This window comes from Lathyrus oleraceus, chromosome 6, assembly GCF_024323335.1.
Source record: "Lathyrus oleraceus cultivar Zhongwan6 chromosome 6, CAAS_Psat_ZW6_1.0, whole genome shotgun sequence".
NCBI classification, from domain to species: Eukaryota; Viridiplantae; Streptophyta; class Magnoliopsida; order Fabales; family Fabaceae; genus Lathyrus; species Lathyrus oleraceus.
The window spans coordinates 88,619,075-88,644,403 of record NC_066584.1 but is presented as its reverse complement, the minus strand read 5'-3'; the positions used below and the strand labels follow the sequence as shown (position 1 = coordinate 88,644,403).

The following is a 25,329-nucleotide window of genomic DNA, read 5'->3' as shown; positions in this document are numbered from 1 at the left end:
ATAAATTTATTTTAAAAAAATAGATCATAAATTTAATTGTATCCAAACTATCATAAACTATAAAGAAACAGTTTTAATAATAATTACTCTAATTTAAATAGTTATATAACTATTAAAGTAAAATAATATAAATTATTAAAATATCCATATATAACAAAAATTATATAAATTAAGCTATTATTAAAATAAAATAAGTACTAAATATACAAAATTAAAATATAATTACAAACTTCTAAATTTATTAATAACAAAAAAAGATTAAATATTTAAATGATTAACGAATCATTATAATATGATTAATGTTCTTGGTCCTAACAAAATCCTAGTAGACATGATGTAAAGGAAACTTAAAATTTGTTTGTAGCTAATTTACCTGTGAAATTAAAACCAAAAAGCTCCTACTAAATCATAGTTCTTCAAACACATTTTCAACATGCAAAAATAACCTACAATAACATTAGTTCTTTTACTAACACAAAGAACAAAACTATTAAAATTTTAAATAACACAATTATATTCAACTTCTAATTCTAAAGCATAATATTCAAAGACTTATTACTTTTCTGCATATTTTATGTTAAGTTCCTACTAAATCAGAGTTCTTCAAACATATTTTCAACATCTAAGATTTTTTAATGTTATCTTAAACAACATCAACTTTTAGAGGGAAGAAAACCATAAAATATCTCATTGAAAAAATGTATAATATTGTTAGTTCATATATAATGTTTGAATTGTCAAAAAAAATTGTAAAATGCAATTTATTTTAAAAGAGCAATTCAAAATTATAATGTCAATTATAAGAAGATGAATAACATATAGGACATAAAAAGTTATGCTTAATTACAACTTCGGTCCCCTATTTTACTTTTTTTTTGATTTTGATCCTCATTTTACACTCTTTTAAATTTTAAAATGGAGGAACCAAAACCCGAAAAAAATATAAAATAGAGAGATCAAAATTGCAATTAAGTCCAAAAAAATTACCACATAAGAATCCATATTTCGATAAAACTCTCAAATATATCTTCATTATTTGCATATAATATTTTATAAAATGAAAGATTATGATCAATCTTTCAATAAAATTATCGAAAATATCTTCAAAATCTATCCATAATAAAAGATAATTAAAAGAAAAAAGAAAACCTAAAGAGAAATGGTAGATGATGAAAATGAAAGAAAAAATATAAAAGAGAAATAGAGTTTTAGTGAGATAAAATAAACCTATAAAAGTGTCCCTCTTAAATATCATTATAAAATTAATAAAAGTGCAATCATAAATATAATTTAAAATAACAATAAATCTTACCTTAAATAATATCAATATGAATCAAATAGTAATTCTCATTAAATATTTCAATTTTAAAAAATTATCAAAGAAATAAAATTATTTTAAAATAGAAAAGAGGTATTAAAAACCTCTTGTTGAAATTAAAAACCGATATATAAAAAAAATCTTTTTTATTTTTTTTTATTTTTTTCTATTTTAAATTAATATATAAAAGTTATATACATTTTTAATATATCTTTTATTTCATTTTTATTGTTAAATAAGTTATTTTTAAACATTAAAATTTGTAAAATAGATGAAAATAAGATGAAAAACAGAAGAAAAAAAATAGAATTAGAGTTGAATAAGAACTAATTTAAAATTATCTAATTTATGGTAAAATTTACCTAAACTATATATTTTAATAATGATCCTCATTTGGATTTATACTTTAAGAATTAATTTTAAGATTATCTACTTTAATAATGATTCTCATTTGGAGATTTTTAACCGTGGTAATTGAATATTATTATTATTATTATTTATTATTATTATTATTATTATTATTATTATTATTATTATTATTATTATTACTATTATTATTAATTATTATTATTATTATTATTATTATTATTATTATTCTTTTTTTTTTTTTTAATATAGAATCAAATTAATAAAAAATAGAATTAAGACGTGGCTAAGGTTGTCATCATATGTTGTGTTGTGTTTGACCATCTTTTCATGGACTTACAATATGAGATAGCTATACATGTCAGTTCAGTTTAATTTTTTAACCAAACTAGTTCGTATCGGTTTTTTTTAATTTGGTTTGAATTTTCTAATTATTCAATTTTGTCTGATTTGATTTACACCCCTAAAACAAGTTTAAATGTGGAATCTGTTTGGCAATGATGCATTTAATAGCTTGGCTTGTTACCAAAAGAAAATAGAAGCAAAGCAAAGCAAAGGTTGAACAAGCTATTGATTATATATCAATGTTCATTCTTTTCAATTTACACAGTAATACAAAAAGTGGAAAGTGAGCTTAGACCCCAAGCTTAGCTGTCACTTTTTAATCATTATAACATCCCTACCCCCTCTAAAATGAAAATTTTACAATTGAATGTCAAGAAAAGAATGAAAAAATAACTTTACACCAGAGCCATGACGATGCAGGGACGGAGACATGACAAACAAGATTCAGCAAGATGGTAAAACCAAAACAAAAATATGTAGAAAGAAAAAAGAATGAAAACAGAATTGTATATACAACCACTATGCAAGGATCAACAACTGATTCTGTTGCTTTCCTTAAAGACTATGATAAATGTATACTACTAAGCTTCCTTTTCCGCCGCCTACTCATTCAAAAATTGGAAGGCGGGATTCTCAAGAAGCTCATCTGCTGGTTTCATTTCAGAAAAATCTCTCTCTTGCAGTGATGTAGAGAGGTCATCAACTGAAAATGGGATGCTGCATAACAAGTAAAAGTCAGTTAGTAAACATGACAACAATTTGAATAGTATCTTCTTTTGTTCAACTAATATCAATTAAATAAAAATCACAATCAAATGTTTGAGTTATATGTCTGATATAATTGATAGCAGAAAAAGGATAAGCTGCATCTATTTTCCCATATCATACAACAAAGAAATTGCATCTATAAACTCTCCTCTATAACATACAATGGCAGACAATATTCACTCCTAAAGAACAAAATGCATCAGGTGGCATTCCATAAGCAAGCACTCTCACCTGGAAGTGTCATCCAACAAGAAAGAATCACTCTGAGCATTGTTAGAATCCTCAGCCATAAGTACTTTCATGCTTGCAAGGACCTGAATGATTTCAGTATGTTAAAAGCTTGCTGATATTGGACAAAATAGTGGAAAATAAACACTTACATCTGAAGATACACTTCGAGTGTTGTAGTTAGCATCCCAGTAAAGTGTGCATATTCTGTACAGCTGCTGGACACTCATGATCTGATGACAAAAATTTGGGAATAAGGAAGAGGCATGTGAAAGAAACATATAGACTTGGAAATGCAGAGCATGAGTGCAAAGAGCAAGAGATTATGCATTTGTTATATAATGCAAATATTGATTTCCTTGATATCCTTTCAATCCATCTTTAGGACTAAATGCAGAAATAAATTTGAATCTCAGTCTTAACAGTAGCCTCATGCAATCTCCAAGTTTAATGTGACAAACATTCTAAACAAACACCTTGATTGCTACTTAAAGAAAGACACTAAATCATCATGTTTCCTTAGCAACAGGTAAAAAAAATAAAATCAAACACTCATTTCAAGAGCTCATCATAGGATAAGTGATTAATAATATTGTGTCAAAGATAAGTGGTTAATAATATTAATAAATAAATAAATGAGATGCACACCCCATACTATCATACAAATTATCAGATGAATAGATACTTACAGGGCATAAATCGTTAATGATTTCATCATAGGAAATCCTATATTTCTGATGAATAACCTGTTCAAAATGACAGTAATTAAAATGTAATTAAGACATTGAATTTTGATCACAAAAAAATTTATTTCGAAAAACAAAATAAATCTTCATATTGTCTTATTCAATTAAGAGTTAAGACGTTTGTCAATTTTTTATTTATTTTAAAGTTGTTGATTTATAAATATGAACAACTTGTTCTCAAGTAAAATCACGACAAAGATAGATGCTAAAGATTAGTTTACCAAGCAAACCTGAACAATTGTAAAGATTAGTCGTCTACAAAATTTTGCTGCTAAAACTATTATCTTTTAGACAGGATTTATCCTATGATAAAACTAATGGTGAAATTGTCAGATTTTAATTACAGTAAGCGGAAGCATAACATAATGCATGGTAAACCACATTGTTTATCAAAATTTCGAAACATTAGTAAGATAAATGGTGCCATTTTTACGAAACAAGAAACACTTACCAAAAATCCAACCGCCTGTCTTATGTGCTTGAGCTCATCCCAAGATGTTCCAGCATACTGCAAGTGCATACCCAAGGCAATTTGGTTAGACTTTCCGAAGACACATCCACCAACTCAAAAGCCGTGCAGAGTAGTCGTAAGTGATGACCTTATCTACCTAAGTGATATATGCAATAACTCAAAACCTATCTAACACAATACAATCAACAAAAATAAATACCTCTTCTTTTGCTTGGCAGCACCACAGCTCCAATTCTGCTAAACCAGCTTTCACATATTCTCCATTGCTGAATGTGCAACAATCACGCCGCAGAAGAAGACTAGCAACCATTTATTAAAACATAATGTTAGACATTAAGATAAAAATACCATGACAACCAAAAAACAAATTATGTCGAGGGATTAAGATAAAACACCATGACAAAAAAAAAGGTATGTCAAAGCATGCACGTAGAAACTACTTACCTATTGAAGAATTGAACATTAATATATGAAAATGTTTGAGAGAAGATCTTTTGGATAAGGACAGAAGGCACCTGAATCCCAAAACAATATATCATGTATAAGTAGTTTTTATAAATAGCATAGACGGGTCCAAAAAAAAAGTAATCACACAATATTCAGAATGTTAATAAGCCATAATATAGTTTCTTACAAAGTTCTCTTTCATAGTACAGAGAAAGGTGTTGAGGGATTCAATAATACTCTGCCAGTGACCCATTGGAGAATCTTTACTAAATGATCGACCAGATCTTAAGACTCCCTTTGATGTTCTTGGTGCCTGTACATCAGGAATTCGAATTGCATGAGTAACAGTATTAAAAAATATATAGGATAAAAACTTTATTCGAAACACCAAGTTTTAGAACAAGATGTCCCAAAACTTAGGAGACAATTACAAGAAGAAAATGTAAACCAGCCGGATACAACGAAAAACTTGAAGAACACACCTACTCAACACACATTTAGACCAGGGACCTAACAACTGCATACAAGATAATTCTGCCACTAATTGCTATACAAATCAGAAACCCCCAAGCATCCTATGGTATTAGTGTACCACAAAGAAACCCGACATCTGAAACCAGTTCCCATTGCACTTGACCAACTACAGTTTTACCAACTCTAGAATCTAATGACCATCCAGAAAAAAAGACAGGACCCCCTTTGATTTAGGAACCACCAAATAGCCCAAACAACCTATTAAAAACCTATGTGACTAGAAACACGACGGAGGACCAGAATCCTTTTAGAAATTTCTAGAAACAATAATGTATCTCCAAAAGGAAGACAGTGTAAATGGACAAGATATGAGAACGATGTGGAATATGATAAGATGTTAAGAGTCTCACATCAATAATATATGGTCGGAACATATGTTTATAAGTGAGGGCAACTCCCCGCACCAAGCACAATAAGTGAGTCTCACATCAATAGTTTTGAGCGTGAAGGGTGGTGTTAAAAAGTCCCACATTGAAAAGGATGAGATTTTGGAGGGTTGAGTTAGACTCAACCACAACTCTAAGATGGTATCAGAGTCTCTCTTCGTTGGGCCATCTGCTATCAGTCTTCCGCTATTGGGTCACCCGCCATTTATATCCACGCACCAAGTCCAATAGTGTTGGGTGTGACGTGAAGGGAGTGTTAAAGAGTCTCACATTGAAAAGGATGCGGTTTTGTAGGATTGTGTTGGAAAATATATTATTTCCGGTTTTATTATTGTCTTTAATACTACCTTTATTTTTCATTATTCTCCATTAAGGAGAAAATCAATTGTATAATTGTATCTTCACTATATAAATCAGCCTAAGGCTGACGAATAAAATATAACAGCTTTTACCTATTTTTTCCAATATGGTATCAAGAGCACTGGGTTAGGGGTTACCGTAAATCTTTCCTCAATCTATTTTTGTTGGATTAGGGGTTACCATAAAACTTTCCTCAACATATTTTTGTTGGGCTAGGGGTTACCATAAAATTTTCCTCAACATATTTTTTTTTGACCCGATTCACATACCCGTTTAACCTCCTATGGCGAATAACAACAACAGGTGGTCTTTACCATCACAGGCCTACACTGGATCCAACCATGGCGACCAACCACAACCTGAATCGGGCGGTGGCCGCAGAAACAGCGTACATGAGGAACCGCCGGTGGTCATAAACAATGGCAGTAATGACGGCAACAATGGAAACAGGAACGACATTGTTTTTGGTGATGGTTATTCCAACATAGGCGGTAATGATCAAGAAGGTTCCTCGTACTACCTTAAGGTCAATATCCCTAAAATGAATGGGAATAACTATAATGAATGGGCTCAAACCGTTCGATTGGTATTGGATAGCAAAGGAAAAATTGATTTCTTAACAGAAGCATTAGCTGAACCGGCAACAGGAGACCCTCGTTACAAACAATGGAAGTCGAAAAACACCTTGAGTATTGTGTGGCTGGTTAGCTCTATGGAAACTGGAATAAGTAAGCCTTACATGTTTTTACCTTCCGCAAAGGATGTGCGGGAAGCTGTTAAGGAAACATACTCTGATATTCAAAACTCCTCTCAAATTTTTGGTTTAAAATCAAAGTTATGACATGTGAAACAAGGTGACAGGAGTGTAACTGCTTATTACAATGAACTGTTAACACTGTGGCAAGAGTTAGATCTCTGTCATGATGACAATTGGAGGTGTACAGAAGACAGTGTTTTGTTTCTCAAGAGGCAAGAAAATGATTGTGTCTTCATGTTTCTCGCTGGGCTCAATAAAGACCTTGATGAGGTAAGAGGTAGAGTTTTAGGAAAAGTACCATTGCCAACTTTTCGTGAAATTTTTGCAGAAATAAGAAGGGAAGAGGCACGGCAAGGAATTATGATGGACAAGACACCACGAAATTCTGAATCTGAAGGTTCAGCTCTGCCTACTAGGAACCTTGACGAGGGAAGAAGGTCAGACAAAATTCCTTAGTGTGATCACTGCAAGCACGAATGGCATACACGTGAAACTTGTTGGAAGCTCAAAGGCAAACCTCCTAACTGGAAGAAGAAAAGTGGTCGTGCATTTCAAGCTAGTAATTCTGATCAAGGGCAGCAACCTCCTCCGTCTCAGTTTTCACTCACTACGGAGCAACTAGACAGACTGTACAAACTCCTCGAGTCTCCAACCCCTTCTTGCTCTATAGCAACAAAAGGTAATTTTGCATTTCTTAGTGTCAGTCCCAGTCATACTTGGATAGTAGATTCAGGAGCCTCCGATCACATGACAGGTGAATCTATTTTGTTCTCTTCATATAATCCATGTGCAGGTAATCAAGAAATAAGAATCGCAGATGGCTCTTTTTCAGCCATTGCAGGTAAAGGGTCAGTTGTGTTGTCTCCAATGTTAACTCTTAAAAATGTCCTTCATGTTCCAAATTTATCTTGTAATTTAATATTCGTCAGTAAATTAGCCCAAGATATAAATTGTCAAACTAATTTTTTCCGATCTCACTGTGTCTTTCAGGATTTGAACTCGGGGAAGATGATTGATAGTGTTAAGGAGAGTGGAGCACTCTACTACCTTGACATTGGATCTGCATCACAACTAGCTTCAAAAACAATAAGTTCCTGCTTTAAGTCTTTTTCTGTTTTGAATAATAAAGATGACAACATTATGGTATGGCATTTAAGATTAGGTCATCCTAGTTTTCGTTACTTAAAACACTTGTTTCCTAAGATATTTCACAATAAGAACTTTTCTTCGTTTAAATGTGAAGCATGTGAATTTGCAAAGCATCATCGTTCCCAGTTTTCAATACAGCCTTATAAACCATCAAGACCTTTTTCTGTTATACACAGTGATGTTTGGGTCCCTAACCGTACAAGTACACTCTCTCTCAAAAAATGGTTTATCACATTTATAGATGACCATACAAGAGTATGTTGGGTGTACTTGTTAAAGGGGAAATCAGATGTTTGTCAGGCTGTAAAGAATTTTTTTTTTAATGGTGCAGAACCAATTTCAAACAAATATCCAAGTATTTAGAAGTGATAATGGCAAAGAATATTTTAACACTATCCTGGATGATTTTTTTCTAAAAAATGAAATTGTACATCAAAGTTCATGTCATAATACTCCTCAACAAAATGGAGTGGCCGAAAGGAAAAATAGACATTTACTAGAGGTTGCTAGAGCTCTACTTTTTTCAAATAAAGTACCAAATTATTTGTGGGGCGAAGCTGTTTTAACAGCTGCGTATTTAATTAACAAAATGCCCTCCAAAATTCTCAATTTTCAAACTCCTATTAATGTCTTCAAAGAATGTTTTCCTAGTACTCGTGTTTTAATTGATTTGACTTTAAAAATCTTTGGTTGCACAGCCTTTGTTCATGAACATAAAAATGTTGGAAAACTTGAGCCACGTGCTATAAAATGTGTCTTTGTTGGATACTCCTATTGCAAAATTGAACACTGTCAGAATTCTTTTGTCTCTTGCTGGCTAACATGGATTGGCCTTTGCATCAGTTAGATGTTAAGAATGTCTTTCTTAATGGCGATCTAGAAGAAGAAGTATATATGGACATTCCTCCTGGCTTTGAAAACAAATTTGAATCAAATGTGTGCAAACTAAATAAGTCTTTGTATGGATTAAAGCAGTCCCCTAGAGCTTGGTTTGAAAATTTCACTCAGTCCATGAAGAAACAAGGGTACATCCAAGGATAGGCTGACCACACCTTGTTCACAAAATTCTCCCACGATGGGAAAGTTGTTGTCCTAATTGTTTATGTTGATGATATTGTCCTTACTGGAGACGATACAGTGGAAACGGCAAGAGTAAAAGAGAAATTGGCAGTAGACTTTGAAATCAAGGACCTGGAATTCATGAGATATTTTCTAGGTATGGAGGTTGCTCGGTCAAAAAATGGTATTGTGGTTTCACAGCAGAAATACATTATAGACTTGTTGAAAGAAACAGGAATGAGTGGATGTCGTCCTGCAGATACCCCTATGGATCCTAATGCTAAACTTTGGGGAGAAGGTAACGTGTCTGTTGATACTGGGAGATATCAGAGATTGGTTGGGAAACTGATTTATTTGTCACACACCCGACCTGATATTGCTTTCTCAGTTAGTGTAGTGAGTCAGTTTATGCATTCTCCTTTCGAGGAACATCTTGAGGCAGTCTATAGGATATTGAGATATTTTAAGGGAAATCCTGGAAAAGGATTATTTTTTAAGAAGACTAGTGAAAAAAATGTGTCTATCTTCACCGATGCCGATTGGGCAGGTTCAGTCACAGATAGAAGATTAACCTCTGGATATTGTACCTATGTTTGGGGTAATCTTGTGACATGGAGGAGCAAGAAACAAGGAGTTGTAGCAAGGAGTAGTGCAGAGGCCGAGTTTAGAGCTATGTCTCAAGGTATTTGTGAAGGATTATGGATCCTTAGAGTCCTAGAAGAACTTAAGATGAAAATTGAGCTTCCATTGAAGTTGTACTCTGACAGTAAAGTTGTCATAATCCAGTTCAACATGACAGAACCAAACATATCGAGATTGATCGACACTTCATAAAGGAGAAGTTAGATGCGGGAATCATATGTCTATCCTTCGTGACTTCAAGTCAACAAACTGCGGATATCCTGACCAAAAGTTTGGCAAGACCTACTTTTGAGTATTTGATAGACAAGTTAGGCATGATAGATCTCTATGCACCAATTTGAGGAGGGGTGTTGGAAAATATATTATTTCCGATTTTATTATTGTCTTTAATACTACCTTTATTTTTCATTATTCTCCATTAAGGAGAAAATCAATTGTAATAATTGTATCTTCACTATATAAATCAGCATAAGGCTGACGAATAAAATATAACAGCTTTTACCTATTTTTTCCAATGAATTAGGCTGAACCACAATTTTAAGATGGTATCAGAGTCTATCCACATTGGGCCACCTACTATCACGTTTCCGCCATCGGACTATCCACCATTTATATTCACGCAATAGACGTGAGGGGGTGTATTGGAAATATCTCAAGTCTCACATTAGTTACAGATATAGCTTGGAAAGATTATATAGAGTGACACTCCTCACCTTACTAGTCAATTTTGTGGGGATGAGTTACGCTCAACCCAAATTCTAAGATGGGGTATCAGCGCTCAATTCAAGATTCATGTTCAATTTAAGATTCGTTGGGCAACCTACTAGCATGTTTCCGTTATCGGGCCACTCACCATTTATTTCCACGTACCAAGCCCAAAATATTGGGCATGAGGGGGGTGTTAAAGAGTCACACGTTGAGAACTGGTTTGAAAATTCATTTAAGTTCTTGGAAAAACATTGATGATCCTCCTTCGCGTGGACTTTCTCACCATTTTCTTCAAAAGTGGACCATGGTAAGGTGATCCGATTTTAAGGGAAAATCCAATGTTTTTGATTCTGATGAAGTTCATTACTCTTATGAGAACAAAAGATAACATTGTTTCAAGAAAAGTTACTTAACCTCTTAGTTTTACAACAAATATGACAATCTCTTGGATCACATAAACCGTGTAACAACCTCTTAGTTTTATAATTTATAAATGGGAGTAATCCTCACCTAACAAACCGGTTTTGTAGGGTTGAGTTAGGCACCCTCACCTTACAAAGCCATTTTATAGAGATGAGTTAGGTTCAACCCAAATTTCAAATTCTAATACATTCAATTAGGGGTGGCAAAACGAGTCCGGCTTGCCGAGCATTGGCGCTTTTTCACGGGGCGGGCCCAGTCTTATCAAATTGCCCCACCATGGCCGCTATGGCGATTTTTGGGCTCGCCGCAATGGTAAATATCGGCTGCTATTGCGGGTTTTCCCCCCCATAATCTGCAATAACGGCGCCGCAAAGCGGTCGGTATGGCGGGATTTTGCCTCTCCGCCATCCGCCATCGACAACACTGGGCGGGCCAATATTTTAGGGCCGTAACCTATAATATGTCTGCCCCGCCCCGTTTTTGCGGGCGCAGGAATTAACATAAATTTTTGCAATTTTTAAGCTTTCGAGGTGCAGTGCCCATAGGCTTGCCCCACCCGACCCTCGTGTTTTTGCAGAGCGGGCCAAAATTTTAGACTCGCACCCTCAACTATGCATGTCTGCCCCGTTATTTTCGGGCTTTTGTGGGACGGGCATACCTATTTGCCACCCATACATTCAACTATACCCATTCCATTCAGATTTAATTAAACTGTTGTATTCAAAATTACCTGGATACATAATGAAGTAAATGATGTTAACTCTTTCTTCAAGTTGTCCCGCAAGATACCATATATTTTCTCCACATAGGCCGTGAGTTGTTGCTTGAAAAGCAAAGCAGGATACTTAGCCTCTACTTTGCGTACAACCTCCAAGGGGGCAGGAAGGTTGGCAGAAGAAGGAGATGATCGAAAACCCTACAATTCAGGCTCAAATATATATGAAATCTTTTAAGTGTGAAAAGGAGAATAGACTACAAACATTGTAAGATTATTACCATAGTCATTCTTCCAAAGAGTGATGTTGGATTTGGTGGTTTTCTTACTGGGGTTGCATCAGTTGAACCACCTGATTTTAAACTTTGTTGGAGCAGAAACAATAGTGCAGACGTATTTGATAGCCAATAGGCCATAAGATCATTGTTATCTTGGTTCTGGAAAGTAAGCAAGGAAGAAAAAAAGTTATGAGAGATAAGGGATCCATTATTTACTTTACACTTAAGCAAAAAAAAAACCATAATTATAGACTTTCGCTGAGAAATAGAATCATATCATTTAAGAACACAGAAATGACAATAACTTACAATAAATGTTATAATTATAAACTCTTTAAAGAAGCTGCTGGAGGGCAACTTAACAGTTGAACCATGAAACTACCAAATGCAAAACGCAACATTTACACTTGCATTCATTAACTTTTAATATGTAATTTGAAATAGTAAACAAATCAACACAATAGATAGAGCTTAACACAAACAGAGACACACACACCTAACAACTTAATACAGCAATTATAAACAGATAATGAACACTACATTCCACAAGACTACATATTCATTATTTTGAATCTACTAAATAGGAATTTACAATAATCGGTGCAATTATGACATGGACAAAAACAATTGATCTCATAACCATTTAGTTATACAGGTTCTAATACAATTTCAAGGATTAAATTCCCTAGAAGTTCAAGTTATTAGGTGAAGGTTCAAAATATTACAATATTATATCTTTAACTAAAAAAGTTACCTCAATTGCAGAACCAATCATCTGGATAAGGCGATCAAATACACTTGTTCTTTCAGCTTCAAATGATTTCCAGTGGAGAAGACATTTGTAAATGGTGAATGCGGCAACAGGCTTTCCATGTTGGAATCCAATATTTTTCATAACACAATTTATAAGGGAATCAACATTTTCCTACATTTGAAACGAGAGTTAAGAAGGTTAACATAATAGCATATTAGCATACAGAACTGACATAGTAAATGTCTAATTTTAAGCACGCACATGCTGACGTTCAATGTAGGATCTCCTTAATTTGCTATCGGATTCTGTACCAAACTGTTTCACAGGTGTGACTCTCGGTGTTTCCTGCAAAGATAACTCATTTTAGAAACCACTCAACAAAAAAGCTGGCATATTATAGAAAAGGAATGTAAATAAGAGTAGAAAGTAATGTACTTACAGCAGCTTTCTGATCTTCTACCACATGGTGACCATTTTCTAACTTCTGCAGATAAAAATCAATAGTCCAAAAGATTCAGCTTTGCATACAGAGAATACGGAAATTCTTCTTAAGCAAGCATAACTTACCTCGTATACATGGGTAGAAAGGTGCTCTGACATTGTTTTCACAGATGAGTTAAGCAGAGACTGTTTACGAAGAACCTGGTTTTCGGATTCCATATCTAAGAATTTGTCTTCAAGCCTACCAATATTTATTTAAGTAAAAAAGGTCATAATTGTACACTTCTTTTCATTTAATGGTCAACAAATGGTTACAACTTCAAAGACTTAAGCCAAGAAATATTTTAAATGATAAAAACTTTATACGTATGAGATACCAATGAAGCATTAATCACAAATCAAAACCTTTGCATAGAAGTTTTCAATTGGATTATTTTTGATTCAGCATCCAAAGCTTGCTTCAACCTTTCTTCACTGATTTTATTGGTCTCTTCATATCGTTTCTCTGTTTCGTCAATTTTCTTTTCCAGGGAACTAACCAAGGTCTGAAATACACTCCAGGAAGTGCAAGATTAATGGTACGAAAATTCGAAATATAAAAAATACTCTGTTTTAGTGCAGAGCAGAGATCAACACTCATAATCAGCTCACCTTGAGTTTCTCATTTTCACTAGTTAGCTTCTCCAACAAAGGATGGTCAACAACAGGAACCTCCTGTATGACAGGCACTCTCTCTGCTTCTCTTTTTGTAGTCTCACGCTCCTTTTGAAGCAATGACTTAGCTTCTTTGAACTTAAGTTGCATCTCGTGCAAAGCAGATTGTAATTTTTCATTTTCTTGTTTTTTTGCTTCTTCCATGTCAACCTACATTTGTTCAGAGATTTAAGAAGCTTTGCAAGAAAGATACTAGAAAGTGTTTGTGTCTAAAAAAAAGTTAATATGTACAAGTCAAGTTTACTCCACCAATTAAAGTTTCCAGATAAGTATTGTTAGAGCTAACAAATCTTGTTACAATAAATAACTTAAGTTGATTGATGTGCTTAACATAGATCAGGAAAACTTCCAGTTTGGTACAATAGAACAACTACAGTAGGCAGTTCACACTTAAAATAATAGATATCTACCCTGCGGCGTTTTTCCAACGTCAACCTCAATGTAAGGTCTTCAACTTGCTTTTCAAGTTTATTTTTGGCAGCTTGAAGAGCTCCAGTTTCTCTTGCAGCCTGATAGAAAATAAAAGTTTCAATCACTGAATAACAAATTAAATATGTGGATAGATAGCAATCGTAAGTTAACAAGAGCTTTAAAACAAATGCCCTTTCCAACCGACAAAATTGCATAATCCTTTAATCCTAACAAAATGCACAAATAATTAACTATTAATATAAGGTTCAATAACCACAGATAGTTGTACTCCAAATGTACTTTTTCATAAGCAATGCTACACTCAAGTAAGCTAGAAATGCACAGCTGATACTGCAGGGTTATGCAATCTTGTGCAAATCTTTCTTATAGACCTTAGATAACAAAATGTAAGAAAAAAAAGGTCTAGTCACGGTGACGTATATGGAAGGACAAGGAAAATAAAAATATTAAAGAAAGGGTATCTAAACTTTGTACATTTTTCCTTCTATCAATGTACAGAGGTGAACTCACTTTAATAGCTACTGTCTTGAGTCCTATCTGGAAAATTTATATACTTCCTAAATTATTTAAAAGTTTAAAACAATTCATTGCTTGATTAAAAAAAATCGTGAGGGGAGGATGTAGTTACCATCTTGAGATTTCGTAGTTCTCGCCGAGCGACTTTTCCTCTCCATGCACATTGGGTGGCAATTGCTGCCTTCTTTAAGTTCATAAAATGGTGTTGTGCCAAGTATTTCCGGCAGTGGCTCTGCAATACAGTCACAAAGACAAATTAAAATAAATAAAAATTATAAAATTAAATCCAAGCTTAGAAACAATGGTTGTGGAGGATGTATAGATATTTCCAACTATAAAATACATACTTTAAAATATTCTACGATGATGAATTTTTAAATGTTCTCTACCTGAATGACAATGGCTGCACTGGTCTGCTTCCTAAAACGCAGCTCACAACGAGCAGCCATACCTCGCATACCAGTTTGAATAGAAATAGCTGAGCTGTAAAATTCTTTGTATTCCTTCCTAGCGATGTGCATGCGGAAAAACCTCTGAATGATCAGACTAGAAGCATCCTGCCGCAATCCCTCGTATACTTTCCGAGCAAGTTGTCCTGTGAGCAGCATATAAAAGGACACGTGAGTCTTCTCGTGTTTAAGCGTTGCCTAAATAGGACAAATAGAATAATATTTCAAGAAACTTAGCAAATACCTCTGCATGCAGCTTGTATCTGTACAGCTGATAAGCGAATCAAGACAAAACTTCGGCGGGCCAAATAGGAACGAACTTTCCTCTGAATAACGTTTGCTGACTTTCCTAAGATCTCACTTCTACGAGTATCTAGTTCAGCCATTTGACCAGATCTAAGAAACACTTTGGTTTTACCAATCTGCAGCAATAAAGAGAACCCTTAAAATAATTTACAAGACAGTACATATCAGCAGTTGCCAGATGGCCATTTAAAGTTTTCATTAACACACTTAACAAAGAAGAGATAGACACAAAATAGTTCTCATTTCTAAACTTAAACTATGCTCTCAAGATTTGCGGCCCTTGCAATGGTCATGAAACATGGAAGAACAAAGAAAAGAAAAACATAGTTGTCGTCCCAGCAGAAACTTAAAACAGCAACCAGACAAACCAAGTTAGTTCCCAAAAAGTTAAAAACATTATTAGAACTTAATAGGATAAATCTTGGAGAGTTTAGTATTTACAAGTCAATGAAGATTACTGAATAAAACATAGCAATGTTCTAATTCAAGTGATCCTCAGTTAATTTGATAGAAAAGTGTTGCATCCATTTCAAAAACAAACCATATCCTAAACTCCGCTGATATAAGTCAAACACAATAATAAATCTCAAAGAATAAAGTCAGTGGACCGCATGGAAATTGTTACCTGATATCCTTTAAGTCCAACCTTGTCCAAAATCCTCTTGCAAGAAGTGACCTCATCAGAACTAAATTTGAAACACAATAAATCAAGATTTTTAAAATAATAAAGCTAACAGTCTGACAAGGAAGGAAGATTAACAACTTATTTACCTACGATCCAAAGCTTCAGGTGCAAGAAGCCCGAATCGATCCACGAACTCATCAAATGTTTTTCTGGTGGGAAAGCCAGCACAGCTTATCCTGATTGCCTCCATGACACCCTACAAGCAGACATACTGTGTAATAAGCACAAACTCACAAACTACAATTTAAACTTCAATTATCACTATAACTATATGATCCAGAATCAGGACAAGAGTGCAAGCAGACTTACTCCACAGCGCAGTTGCTGCAAAACATTTTTGTGCTCAAAAATTGCTGGCTTTAGAAGATTATTGGGTTTAACACAGCGAATGTAGTGTGGCTCAGTGGAACTAAGAATTTCAAGTAGAGCTTGTAGTTGTTGCTGCAGGACATATGAACAAGGATATCAAAAGTGCATAAGGATGAAAACCAAATCATATTTTTGTAAAAAACGAAAGGAGAAAAAATCACCAACCTTAAACCGGGAACCTATTGAAGAAAATTTTGATTTATTGGACGATTCCTCAGGTGAGGGGAGAAATAAACCCGATACAAAGGGGCATGTGGAAGCATACAAAAGTGCCTGATGTTCTGCAACAACATAATCTTTGTTCTTGTCCAGGAATAAATCAGTTTGATAAGTGACCTAGAATTTCCACATGTTAGGCGTGAGTTGATCAGTAGAAACAAATCATATTTAGCATTCTGCTGCTATATTCAATCAAGTAACTAACCTATCTATTACAATTATATATCTGAAAATATGTAAAAACTACTGCCAACTTACATCACCAGCATAATGGCAAATTGTGAAGTCACTGCGGGACAATTTGGGCTTGCTGAACCTTTTATGGTTTTTGAACGTCTGGTACAGCTTTTGCGCGAAAGTTTCATTTGTTGATCTAGGAAACATACTGCAAAAAACATACACATACGCTATCTAAGCATCGATAAAAATAGTTAAAATTTATAGCAGAGTAAAATGAACAAAGTAAGCCAGAGGTACAGAGATATTAATATCCACAATATCAATACTAATTCAAAGGAACAGTACAGGGTATACATACCAAGCTTCATCGAGAAGAGCAATAATGCCTCCAGGTTTCTGAAAAATGAATATATAAAACAAAAAAATTGATAAATCCACTAATGTATGCTATTGCACAATCGCAATTATGTTATCAGCCTTTAAAGAATAATGGCAAAATCATTTAAAATGCCTTGATGGTATAATGTCAATCCGACTAAACTCAATGTGTAAATATAATTTTTTGGTAACCATGCTTTGCTTTACCCTTCTTATTGAACTTTGTTCAAATTCTAGTCCTTTATTAGACAAAAATTTAAAACTTCATCATTCTCAACACCTCATCAATTTATAACACCATCATTCCAGCTTTTCAAAAGATTTTACTCATGTCCTAAATCTACCTCTGCCATGAAGAAAAAAAAACATGCAAATGGAAAGAAAATAGGTGTGTGGCATATTTGTGTACAGTGTAACACATAAATATAGGAATGGTGGATGAAGAAGTTTAAGTATGGATGCATCATAAAGGTTAAATAAGACTAAGCATCACCCAGCACCCCATTAGCCTATTTTTAACTACTACCATTCCAGGTAACGTGTAAAACTTTACTCACTTCAAAAGAAATATATTTTTCTACAGAAGTATACAGTAAGAATTACAGAACTAACAGAAGTTTATCCAAAATAGAAAGTTATAGTCATCAATTTTACTCACTACAAAAGCAATCAAATTTTATGAAGCAAAGATTTTATGAAGCAATCAAATTACAAAAGTGAAGTCATCGATTTGATATACAATAAATTAAGATTACACACACTATGATAACTATATTTATTCAAAATCAAACTGTATAAAAAAAATATATATCCTTAAAAAGATTATTAAAGATTAAAAATTCCAAGGCCCAAGCATGTTTAACATACGAAACAATTTGTTTCTTTTTTCTCCAAGGATCATATTTACAAATAAAGGACTCAATTTTGAAACTTCTGTAACAAAAAAAAATGCCACACCTTTAAAAAAAAAACATATTACCATGCCTTTAACCATGGTCCTCAACCAAATACCTTGTTTCTCACCCATCCAAACACTTGACATTAAGCAGACTTTGTTGAACGTAACTAGATCTACAGTAATTTGAAACCACACGGATCTTTTATCTTTTTTTATATTAATATGGAAAAGTGTCATGGATATTTTCAAAATATAAATTTTTCCTGAAAAGGGAACTATATTTAGGGAGTAGAAATTTAAAATTTGAAAACTCCTCAAAAGTTCATGTTTTTGTCATACGAGCAAACATTTGAAATATTAAATTATTTATATTCACTATTTTCTGCAATAATTAGATAAATAGATAGGCATGCTTTGGTGTGTGCCTACACTTAGTTTTTTGGTAAAATTGATGCTAAAGAATTATTTAAGTCATCATCCAAGAAAACATTCAGGAAGCCTCACTAAACCTTCTATCACACGCTAGTATTCAAGCTAATCCCTTCTATTTAGTTGAGACCCGGCCAAATTTTACAACCATCACCCTCCACATTTAGATCATAGACCAGGAATGAGCATCTTACACAAAAGTTTGTTAAAAGAGACAGCCAATTAATATATAGTTATGGTGATAGAAGGAAAGACCTTTTCAATGAGATCCAAAATATCTTGATTGTCAACAAATTCAATGTAACTCCAATCAATCTCCTCTTTCTTGTATTCTTCTTGCTCCATTTTGAAAACATGCTGCCGAATATATATATTCAAACATTGCAAGAACACAAGTCAACGACAAGAAATGAGTATCCTTGTTAGAATTGAATAAAATATATTATAATGTCTTCATACTACACTAGACTATCTTAGCTTATCTCCTAAGATTAGTTTTTTCCTGATTTCCCTATTTATTTATGATTAGGAATCTTGTATCCCTATATATTAGGATTAGCGTTCAGTATTTTGTATTAAGTTACAATCAAGGTATCATCACGTTTTTCTATATTAAAAGTCCTTGTTTCTCTCCTCTTATTATATAAAACCCATAACTTCAAAATTCCTAGTCTCTTTTTCAAGTATACAAACTAGAGATGCCAACAATTATCAAGAATAAAACCTCTCTCACAAACAAACCTGATTAAAATGTTGCTGGAGCTTTTCATTGGTCAAATTAATACAGAATTGCTCAAAACTGCAATGTACACAGAACAACTAGGTATCAAATACGAAATCGACATCTCTACCAATATTTATTGGAGACCTAGACTATCAATACTAATGGATGACAAGGAAATAAATATCTTTAGAATTTAGTTTAATTGACAATATCTTGTGATTTTTTAAGAGGATAAAAGTGGAGAAATTCAAGTTGGAACGGTTTTAAATACAGGAGTGAAAACATAAAAGAATTCCCCTCTCCATTGATTGGTAGCCACAACGGTAATTATTGGAGTTGAGTGTAGTGGATTACAAACTTGGTTTTCAATAGAACCCTTTCTCGGATAGTCACTTGAAGAGATCATCCCACAATATAGGGAAAAATTCAAGTCCCGCATTAAGTAGAGATAAGGCCTGAAAGGAGTTTATAAAGAGTGGCACCCTTTACCTTACAACCTAGTTTTGTAAGGGTAAGTTATACTTATATCCAATATAAAACCTAATACAGATTAACTACATAACAAAATGTGAATCAATAACTGACCTGTTAGTCTTGAAACTCTCAAAACCATAAATATCCAGCACACCAATTAAGGATTTTGAATCAGGATCTTGACCAATTGAATTATTAATTTTATCTACCAGCCTGCAAAAGATGACAAAATTTAGACACGGAACTCGGAACAAATTGACCAATTAATCAGTAAATCAATCAAAGGCTCAAACTATATTTTTCTGCAATATGCTCAAAGACTTACCAGTCAAACAGCCTCGTATACACAGTCTTAGCTAAAGCATCTCGGCTCAGTGAAGCAGCTTCTGGATCCAGGCATTTTACAATATTTTCATCACGAGTTACAATTACACGCTTGCAAAGAGAATCTTCGAGTGCCTTTGCATCACACCTAGATAAAAATGATAAACCAAGGAGTTCACGTGAAGAGGAGATGAAATGTAAACCTTACTGAGAGAATAAGCAATGCAAGCTTGCAATGTTAGCCTACATGAAAAGCTCAGCTGCGGTCTGTAGATGAAACTGAGACTTTTCATCTTTGGGCATAGATGAGTCCATTTCCTCTCCTTTTGAAAATTCAATGTTGCCAAGATGTAAAATTGCAGCAATCACTCGAAATATTGCTTCCTGAATGGTGATTGGGAGGCAGGACAGGAAAAAGAAGAATTGAAACACAGATCATACTTTAAGAACTGCATTATGATCATAAAAAAGCTCCCTATAAAATACCTGCTCCTCAGAACTTATTCCAACAACATCCATTGCTCTTCTTGTATCGAAATATTCTTTAGACTCATCAAGCCCTTCTATCTCATAGCAATTTGTTTGATTTAGATAATGAAATGTTCTTGGGTTTCCTAATTTATAATTCTGAATAACCTGCCAAAGATAAATAAAACAAAAATATCAACAATCATGTCTTTTTCCCCTAAGTGTTCTAAATAGTATTGAAAAATGACGAAAGGAAAAGAAACTGTCTTTTGCGTTCTACCAAACCACTATGCGGGTCCATTGCCACATATCACTCTGATTGTCAATCACTTATATTTATGATTCAATCCAGGAATCAATTTATGTATGCATAAACAATTGCTCTACATTTACATATTGATTCGTTCCAATCTTTCTGCCACATTAATTTTGATTCAGGGCAAAAGAAATTCAATTACCTTCTCTTGTTTTCTACCAAACCACTATACGGGTCCATTGCCACATATCACTCTGATTGTCAGTTACTTATATTTATGATTCAATTCAGGAATCAATTAATGTGTGCATAAAAAATTGCTTTACATTTACAATTTGATTCGTTCCAGTCATTGTCACATTAATTTTAATTCAGCGCATAAGAAATTCAATTACCTCTGGTGGTGCAGCACAAAGCATATAGAAACAGTGATAGTTCCTCTCTGGATCCGACAACTGGCAAACACGTGATCTTTCCAGCAGGTAAGTTCTGATAGCAGCACCAGAAATTCTTCCCTTCTGATCAAATTGAATCTCCACAAACTTACCAAAACGACTGCAGAAGTCATAAGTGAAATGAAAAATAATACAAATAAGATGGAAACATAAAATTTGCACTGCACCAATACAAGGGGGAAAAAGCTTACAAAAACCCCCTACCTTGAATTATTGTTTCTAACAGTCTTTGCATTTCCAAAGGCTTCTAGAACAGGATTGGACTGGAAATAATCAGAAAAGGGGGGAAATGAGGCCAATTAAGTGGATATGACAAGGTTTCCACAAATTTAGATGCAGGAAAGGGTTGTAAAACAACATAAATAAATGGTAGTCAAACAGCTTGCCGAAATACCAATTCTATTAAGGATTAATTCATTTACCTCCAGGACTTTCTGCTCAACAGTTCTACCTTCAGCAACATTAGCTCTACCTCCCATGTAAGCAAGATAGCGCATAAGTAACTTTGTGCTTTCTGTTTTACCAGCCCCACTTTCACCACTAACCAATATTGACTGGCTGACTCCCTCATTGATCATAAGTCTACATCCACAATAATCTATAAAGTCAGACTAAAACAACCAATAATGGAAGCTTTTTCCCACAAGGCGTATGGTCAGACTAGTAGACTGATTAATTTAATCTGGGAAGATATACCTATATGCCGAGTCAGCAATAGCAAAAGGATGTGGACTTAGCTCACCAAAGCCTGCTCCTTTATATTGTGCCATCATATGGCTATCATATAAATGAGGAAGCCTTATGAAAGGGTTCACAGCAATCAATATATTCCCAGTGTAAGTCTGGAAGCAAAATTCACCATAAGCACATACCAAGTATAAAACTTTAAGATACAATACAAAGGAGATAAAATTTGAACAGTTAGCGTATGGAATACACACATAAATTTCATTGATATCATATCTTGATCTCAGATTATCTAGAACACCAGGTTCATGCAGGTAAGCAAGCTTTGTCATATCATCCACTCCACATGGTGGGGCTTCTGTATCTTTATGATAAACACTGGAAGCTTTAACAGCAACCTACAAATTATAAGAAAAAGAGGTGACCAAGATTCACAAAGTTAAAACATCAGAAAGTTCCCAGTTATGAATTGACTTCAAAAATTTATATCTAGCACTCCAAATTAACTACATGATACTGCAAGTACTAAACTGCCCTATTATCATTATTCTACTCTTAAAATTTTCTCACAAATCAAAAGCATTCATGTTTAAGGTTTTAAATCACTCATAGCAAACCATTAACCTGAAGTGGTAGTTTCAAAGAGCGTGAAAATAACTTGCTTAGAGAAATGAAGGGATTTTAATAAATGATACTATACAAAACATTCTCACCTTCTTTCCTGAAGTGCAAAGGACTTTTATTTCTTCTCCATTAACCTCCAAGACCTCGCCATCCATCCAAGCTACATCAGAGTCCTCCACCCAAACCTGGGAACCAACAATAGGACTGGCAGCAGTGGCCTGTAATGCAGAGCGTCAGAACTACAATAAACCAATAAGATCCATATCCTCCATATTAAAATGAATGCATAGTTAACCAACATCTGTTTGGTGTCTGTTTCATGTGGTTGAAAGCATCAATAAATGCCTCATAAATCATAAATTGGTCAATTGGACCCAAACTACTCTTAGTTGAGCTAAGCTGACTCAATTAAGAGAGTAAAACTATCCCAGTACCTTTTTTCTATTCAGAAGTCTTAAAACCCAATACTACACTTAAGGAATAGCAGGCTTGTTGCTACTTAAACTAAGATGTTGGTTTGAAAGAACATGTTTGAAGACACAGTTGGATTTCTAGTTCATATATTGCAACTCAACTGAGCACTTCGCGTTTCTTATAATCAAATGGCATCATTTGAAAATTGCAACTATCAATCTCAATTGTGTAAAATAAATAATTCAAAATAAACTTTCACCTAAGGGGTGAAAGGGAGGCCGAAAAAAGAATCAGAAGACAACATCTTGTACATAGCATAGTCAAGCTTCAAAGAAAATTAAGCAAGCGACGACAGTTATAAATAAAGTAAAGACAAGATGTGCATTACTCTGTTTTGGTCCTCAGCATATATAAATGACACACATTATCTTCCCATTTATTGAAAACATTAAATTGTCCCTTTAATGATAAATGAATGGTATGAATTATGTTCTTTAGGAACCAATTTCATGTCATTTTAAGGACTAATTCAATAGCGGGAATTGACGGTTAAGGGCCGACTTGATATACTTATAAATGGAGGACTGCCTAGTAATGATATATATGAGGGATACATCAAGTGATAGGAATAAAGATGGACAATACAAAACATGGATGGCTAGAATTAAAAGTTTATGAAATGATTAAATGACCACTTAAGCAAAGACACTTGACTTTATTTCTTGATCTCGTGATTAGATTTGACGGCCAATATTCACTCCTCTCACTTTCTCACAACAAAAGTATCCCCATTTGATACGTTTCGTGTGTGTTTGTGTGTGTATACACGCCAATATGGATGTACACTCCGATATACTAATTTGAATTTGAACATGAAGAACCTAAAGAAAACATGTGGAAAAATAAATGCTAGAAGTATTGAGAAGACTAATTAATTACTCAATAATTTCATGAAGAAAAAAAACAAATCACATAGAATATTCTGATGAGGAGGGGATTACTAAACAATTAGGTCCACATTTAGTCACAAGAACAGTTAAAAAGGACAAAATCTTCCCTCCAAAAGCCCATAAAATTCACACATACGCATTAAGTATGTTACTACTATTAAGGTCAGCATCAGCATTTTCAAGGTATCAGCCCTGACCCTTTTTATTAAGCTTATTTAAGAGAAAAAAAATTGCATCATACTCCATCTTATATTTCCGATCCAAATTTCAAAAGCCAAAAAAAAACGGATTATTACTTGAATGGTTGAAAATTTGTATAAATGAATAGGTGATGCAACATATAAGTAGTTATAAATTATAATCAGCTCAGCAGTCCATAGTCTAAGCTTCCTATTTCAAGAAAATCCCTATAGATTATACTTAGATCAAACACATATACCATTAATGATACTGTATTAAGTATTGACCGTTGAACCAATTTCTGCACAACCCTTATTCCAAAAATAAATATATAGACCGCAAATAAATATATAAAATTTAAAAATAAAAAAATAAAAAATGTTGAACTTGTGTATTTCTCCAATAATCCAATAAGCTCAGAAACACAATCCGCCATAATCGCATTCCGACAATGTCGCTCAGTAATAAACAAAGTGTACATTGATAAAATAAAAAATAAAAAAGTTGAAGCACCCAAATCGGAACAGTAAATCAAAATCCATTACATAAACCAATTCTCAGTAGAAAGATCCCGCAATAATAACAATACATAATCCAATAAAATTGAAAATTGAAAAACAAATAATAAGAGTAAAATCTCGAACAAACTGGAATCCCACAAAACAGGACTTGAATTTGACTACAAAAAAAATCAAGAAGAAAACGAAGAAGAACGATAAGTAAATCAATACCATTATATGATAGATTGATCGGATCAATATAATCTGGTTGTGATGATTCTGGATCTAGCTCCAATGGTAGCAGCTACACTTCAAAAATTGAAAGATCTTCGAAATTTCGAATGATGAAAATAAAGATATAAATGGCTATATCTATCTATATGAATGAACCGACTGAAAAAATACTGTTGTGTTTGTGTATATACGGATGAAATTTAATGGATTTGAGGGAGAAAATAAGCTTAAACCCTTGTGCGATAACAAAACTTTTGAGCAAGAGTTTAAGCTTTTGGTGTGGCTTTTCTGTCTTCGCGTTTTCTCTCCGTTTCTTTCTCTTTTTCTTTCTTCACCATTTCCGTCTTCTGGTCTAAGTTTATTTTCGAGTTGTTATTAGTTTAATTAATAATATTTATTATTACATTAACATATTTTAACAGTAAAAGTATACTATTAATTTAATTAGATATTTATTTAATTAAACTGCGTTCAGATTAGCATGACGACGATGTACGAAACGTGTGTATTGCAAATTTAAAAGCGAAATTCCCGTAGTACCCCTTCTCACCGACATTAATTACGGGAA

General features: G+C 33.6%; 1 protein-coding gene across 2 annotated transcripts; it reads right to left on the bottom strand.

Annotated features, from left to right (window-relative positions):
* Window positions 1–2,238: 2,238 nt before the first annotated feature.
* LOC127097908 (myosin-6) lies at window positions 2,239–25,129 on the bottom strand. 2 transcript variants are annotated; one of them, XM_051036396.1, is made up of 39 exons: window positions 24,759–25,128; window positions 22,573–22,701; window positions 22,114–22,257; window positions 21,869–22,014; window positions 21,595–21,754; window positions 21,377–21,435; window positions 21,113–21,272; window positions 20,480–20,629; window positions 20,241–20,377; window positions 19,995–20,141; window positions 19,781–19,882; window positions 19,213–19,270; window positions 18,727–18,828; window positions 17,125–17,162; window positions 16,845–16,971; window positions 16,533–16,703; window positions 16,308–16,439; window positions 16,085–16,194; window positions 15,939–15,999; window positions 15,252–15,429; window positions 14,948–15,153; window positions 14,671–14,790; window positions 14,021–14,119; window positions 13,548–13,760; window positions 13,302–13,441; window positions 13,023–13,137; window positions 12,895–12,939; window positions 12,717–12,800; window positions 12,456–12,626; window positions 11,705–11,860; window positions 11,439–11,624; window positions 4,878–5,003; window positions 4,688–4,758; window positions 4,443–4,542; window positions 4,223–4,279; window positions 3,715–3,771; window positions 3,178–3,258; window positions 3,029–3,111; window positions 2,239–2,746 (listed from the first exon to the last, which is right to left on the bottom strand). In XM_051036396.1, exons 1-39 carry the CDS (start codon window positions 24,759–24,761, stop codon window positions 2,632–2,634), a joined length of 4,539 nt encoding a protein of 1,512 aa, XP_050892353.1. In that variant the 5' UTR covers window positions 24,762–25,128; the 3' UTR covers window positions 2,239–2,631. The 2 variants fall into 2 exon arrangements, with proteins under 2 accessions (XP_050892353.1, XP_050892352.1); XM_051036395.1 differs by having other exon boundaries at window positions 21,869–22,257; window positions 24,759–25,129.
* Between the last annotated feature and the right edge of the window lie 200 nt (window positions 25,130–25,329).

What these genes read in the sequence shown, in the direction of transcription:
- LOC127097908 (XM_051036395.1), bottom strand. An exon ending in GCTCTTCTCGATGAAGCTTG is followed by an intron (nt 16,972 to 17,124) that starts GTATGTATACCC and finishes TGTTTTTTGCAG; the next exon opens with TATGTTTCCTAGATCAACAA. An exon ending in TCATTAACGATTTATGCCCT is followed by an intron (nt 3,259 to 3,714) that starts GTAAGTATCTAT and finishes TTTTGTCATCAG; the next exon opens with ATCATGAGTGTCCAGCAGCT.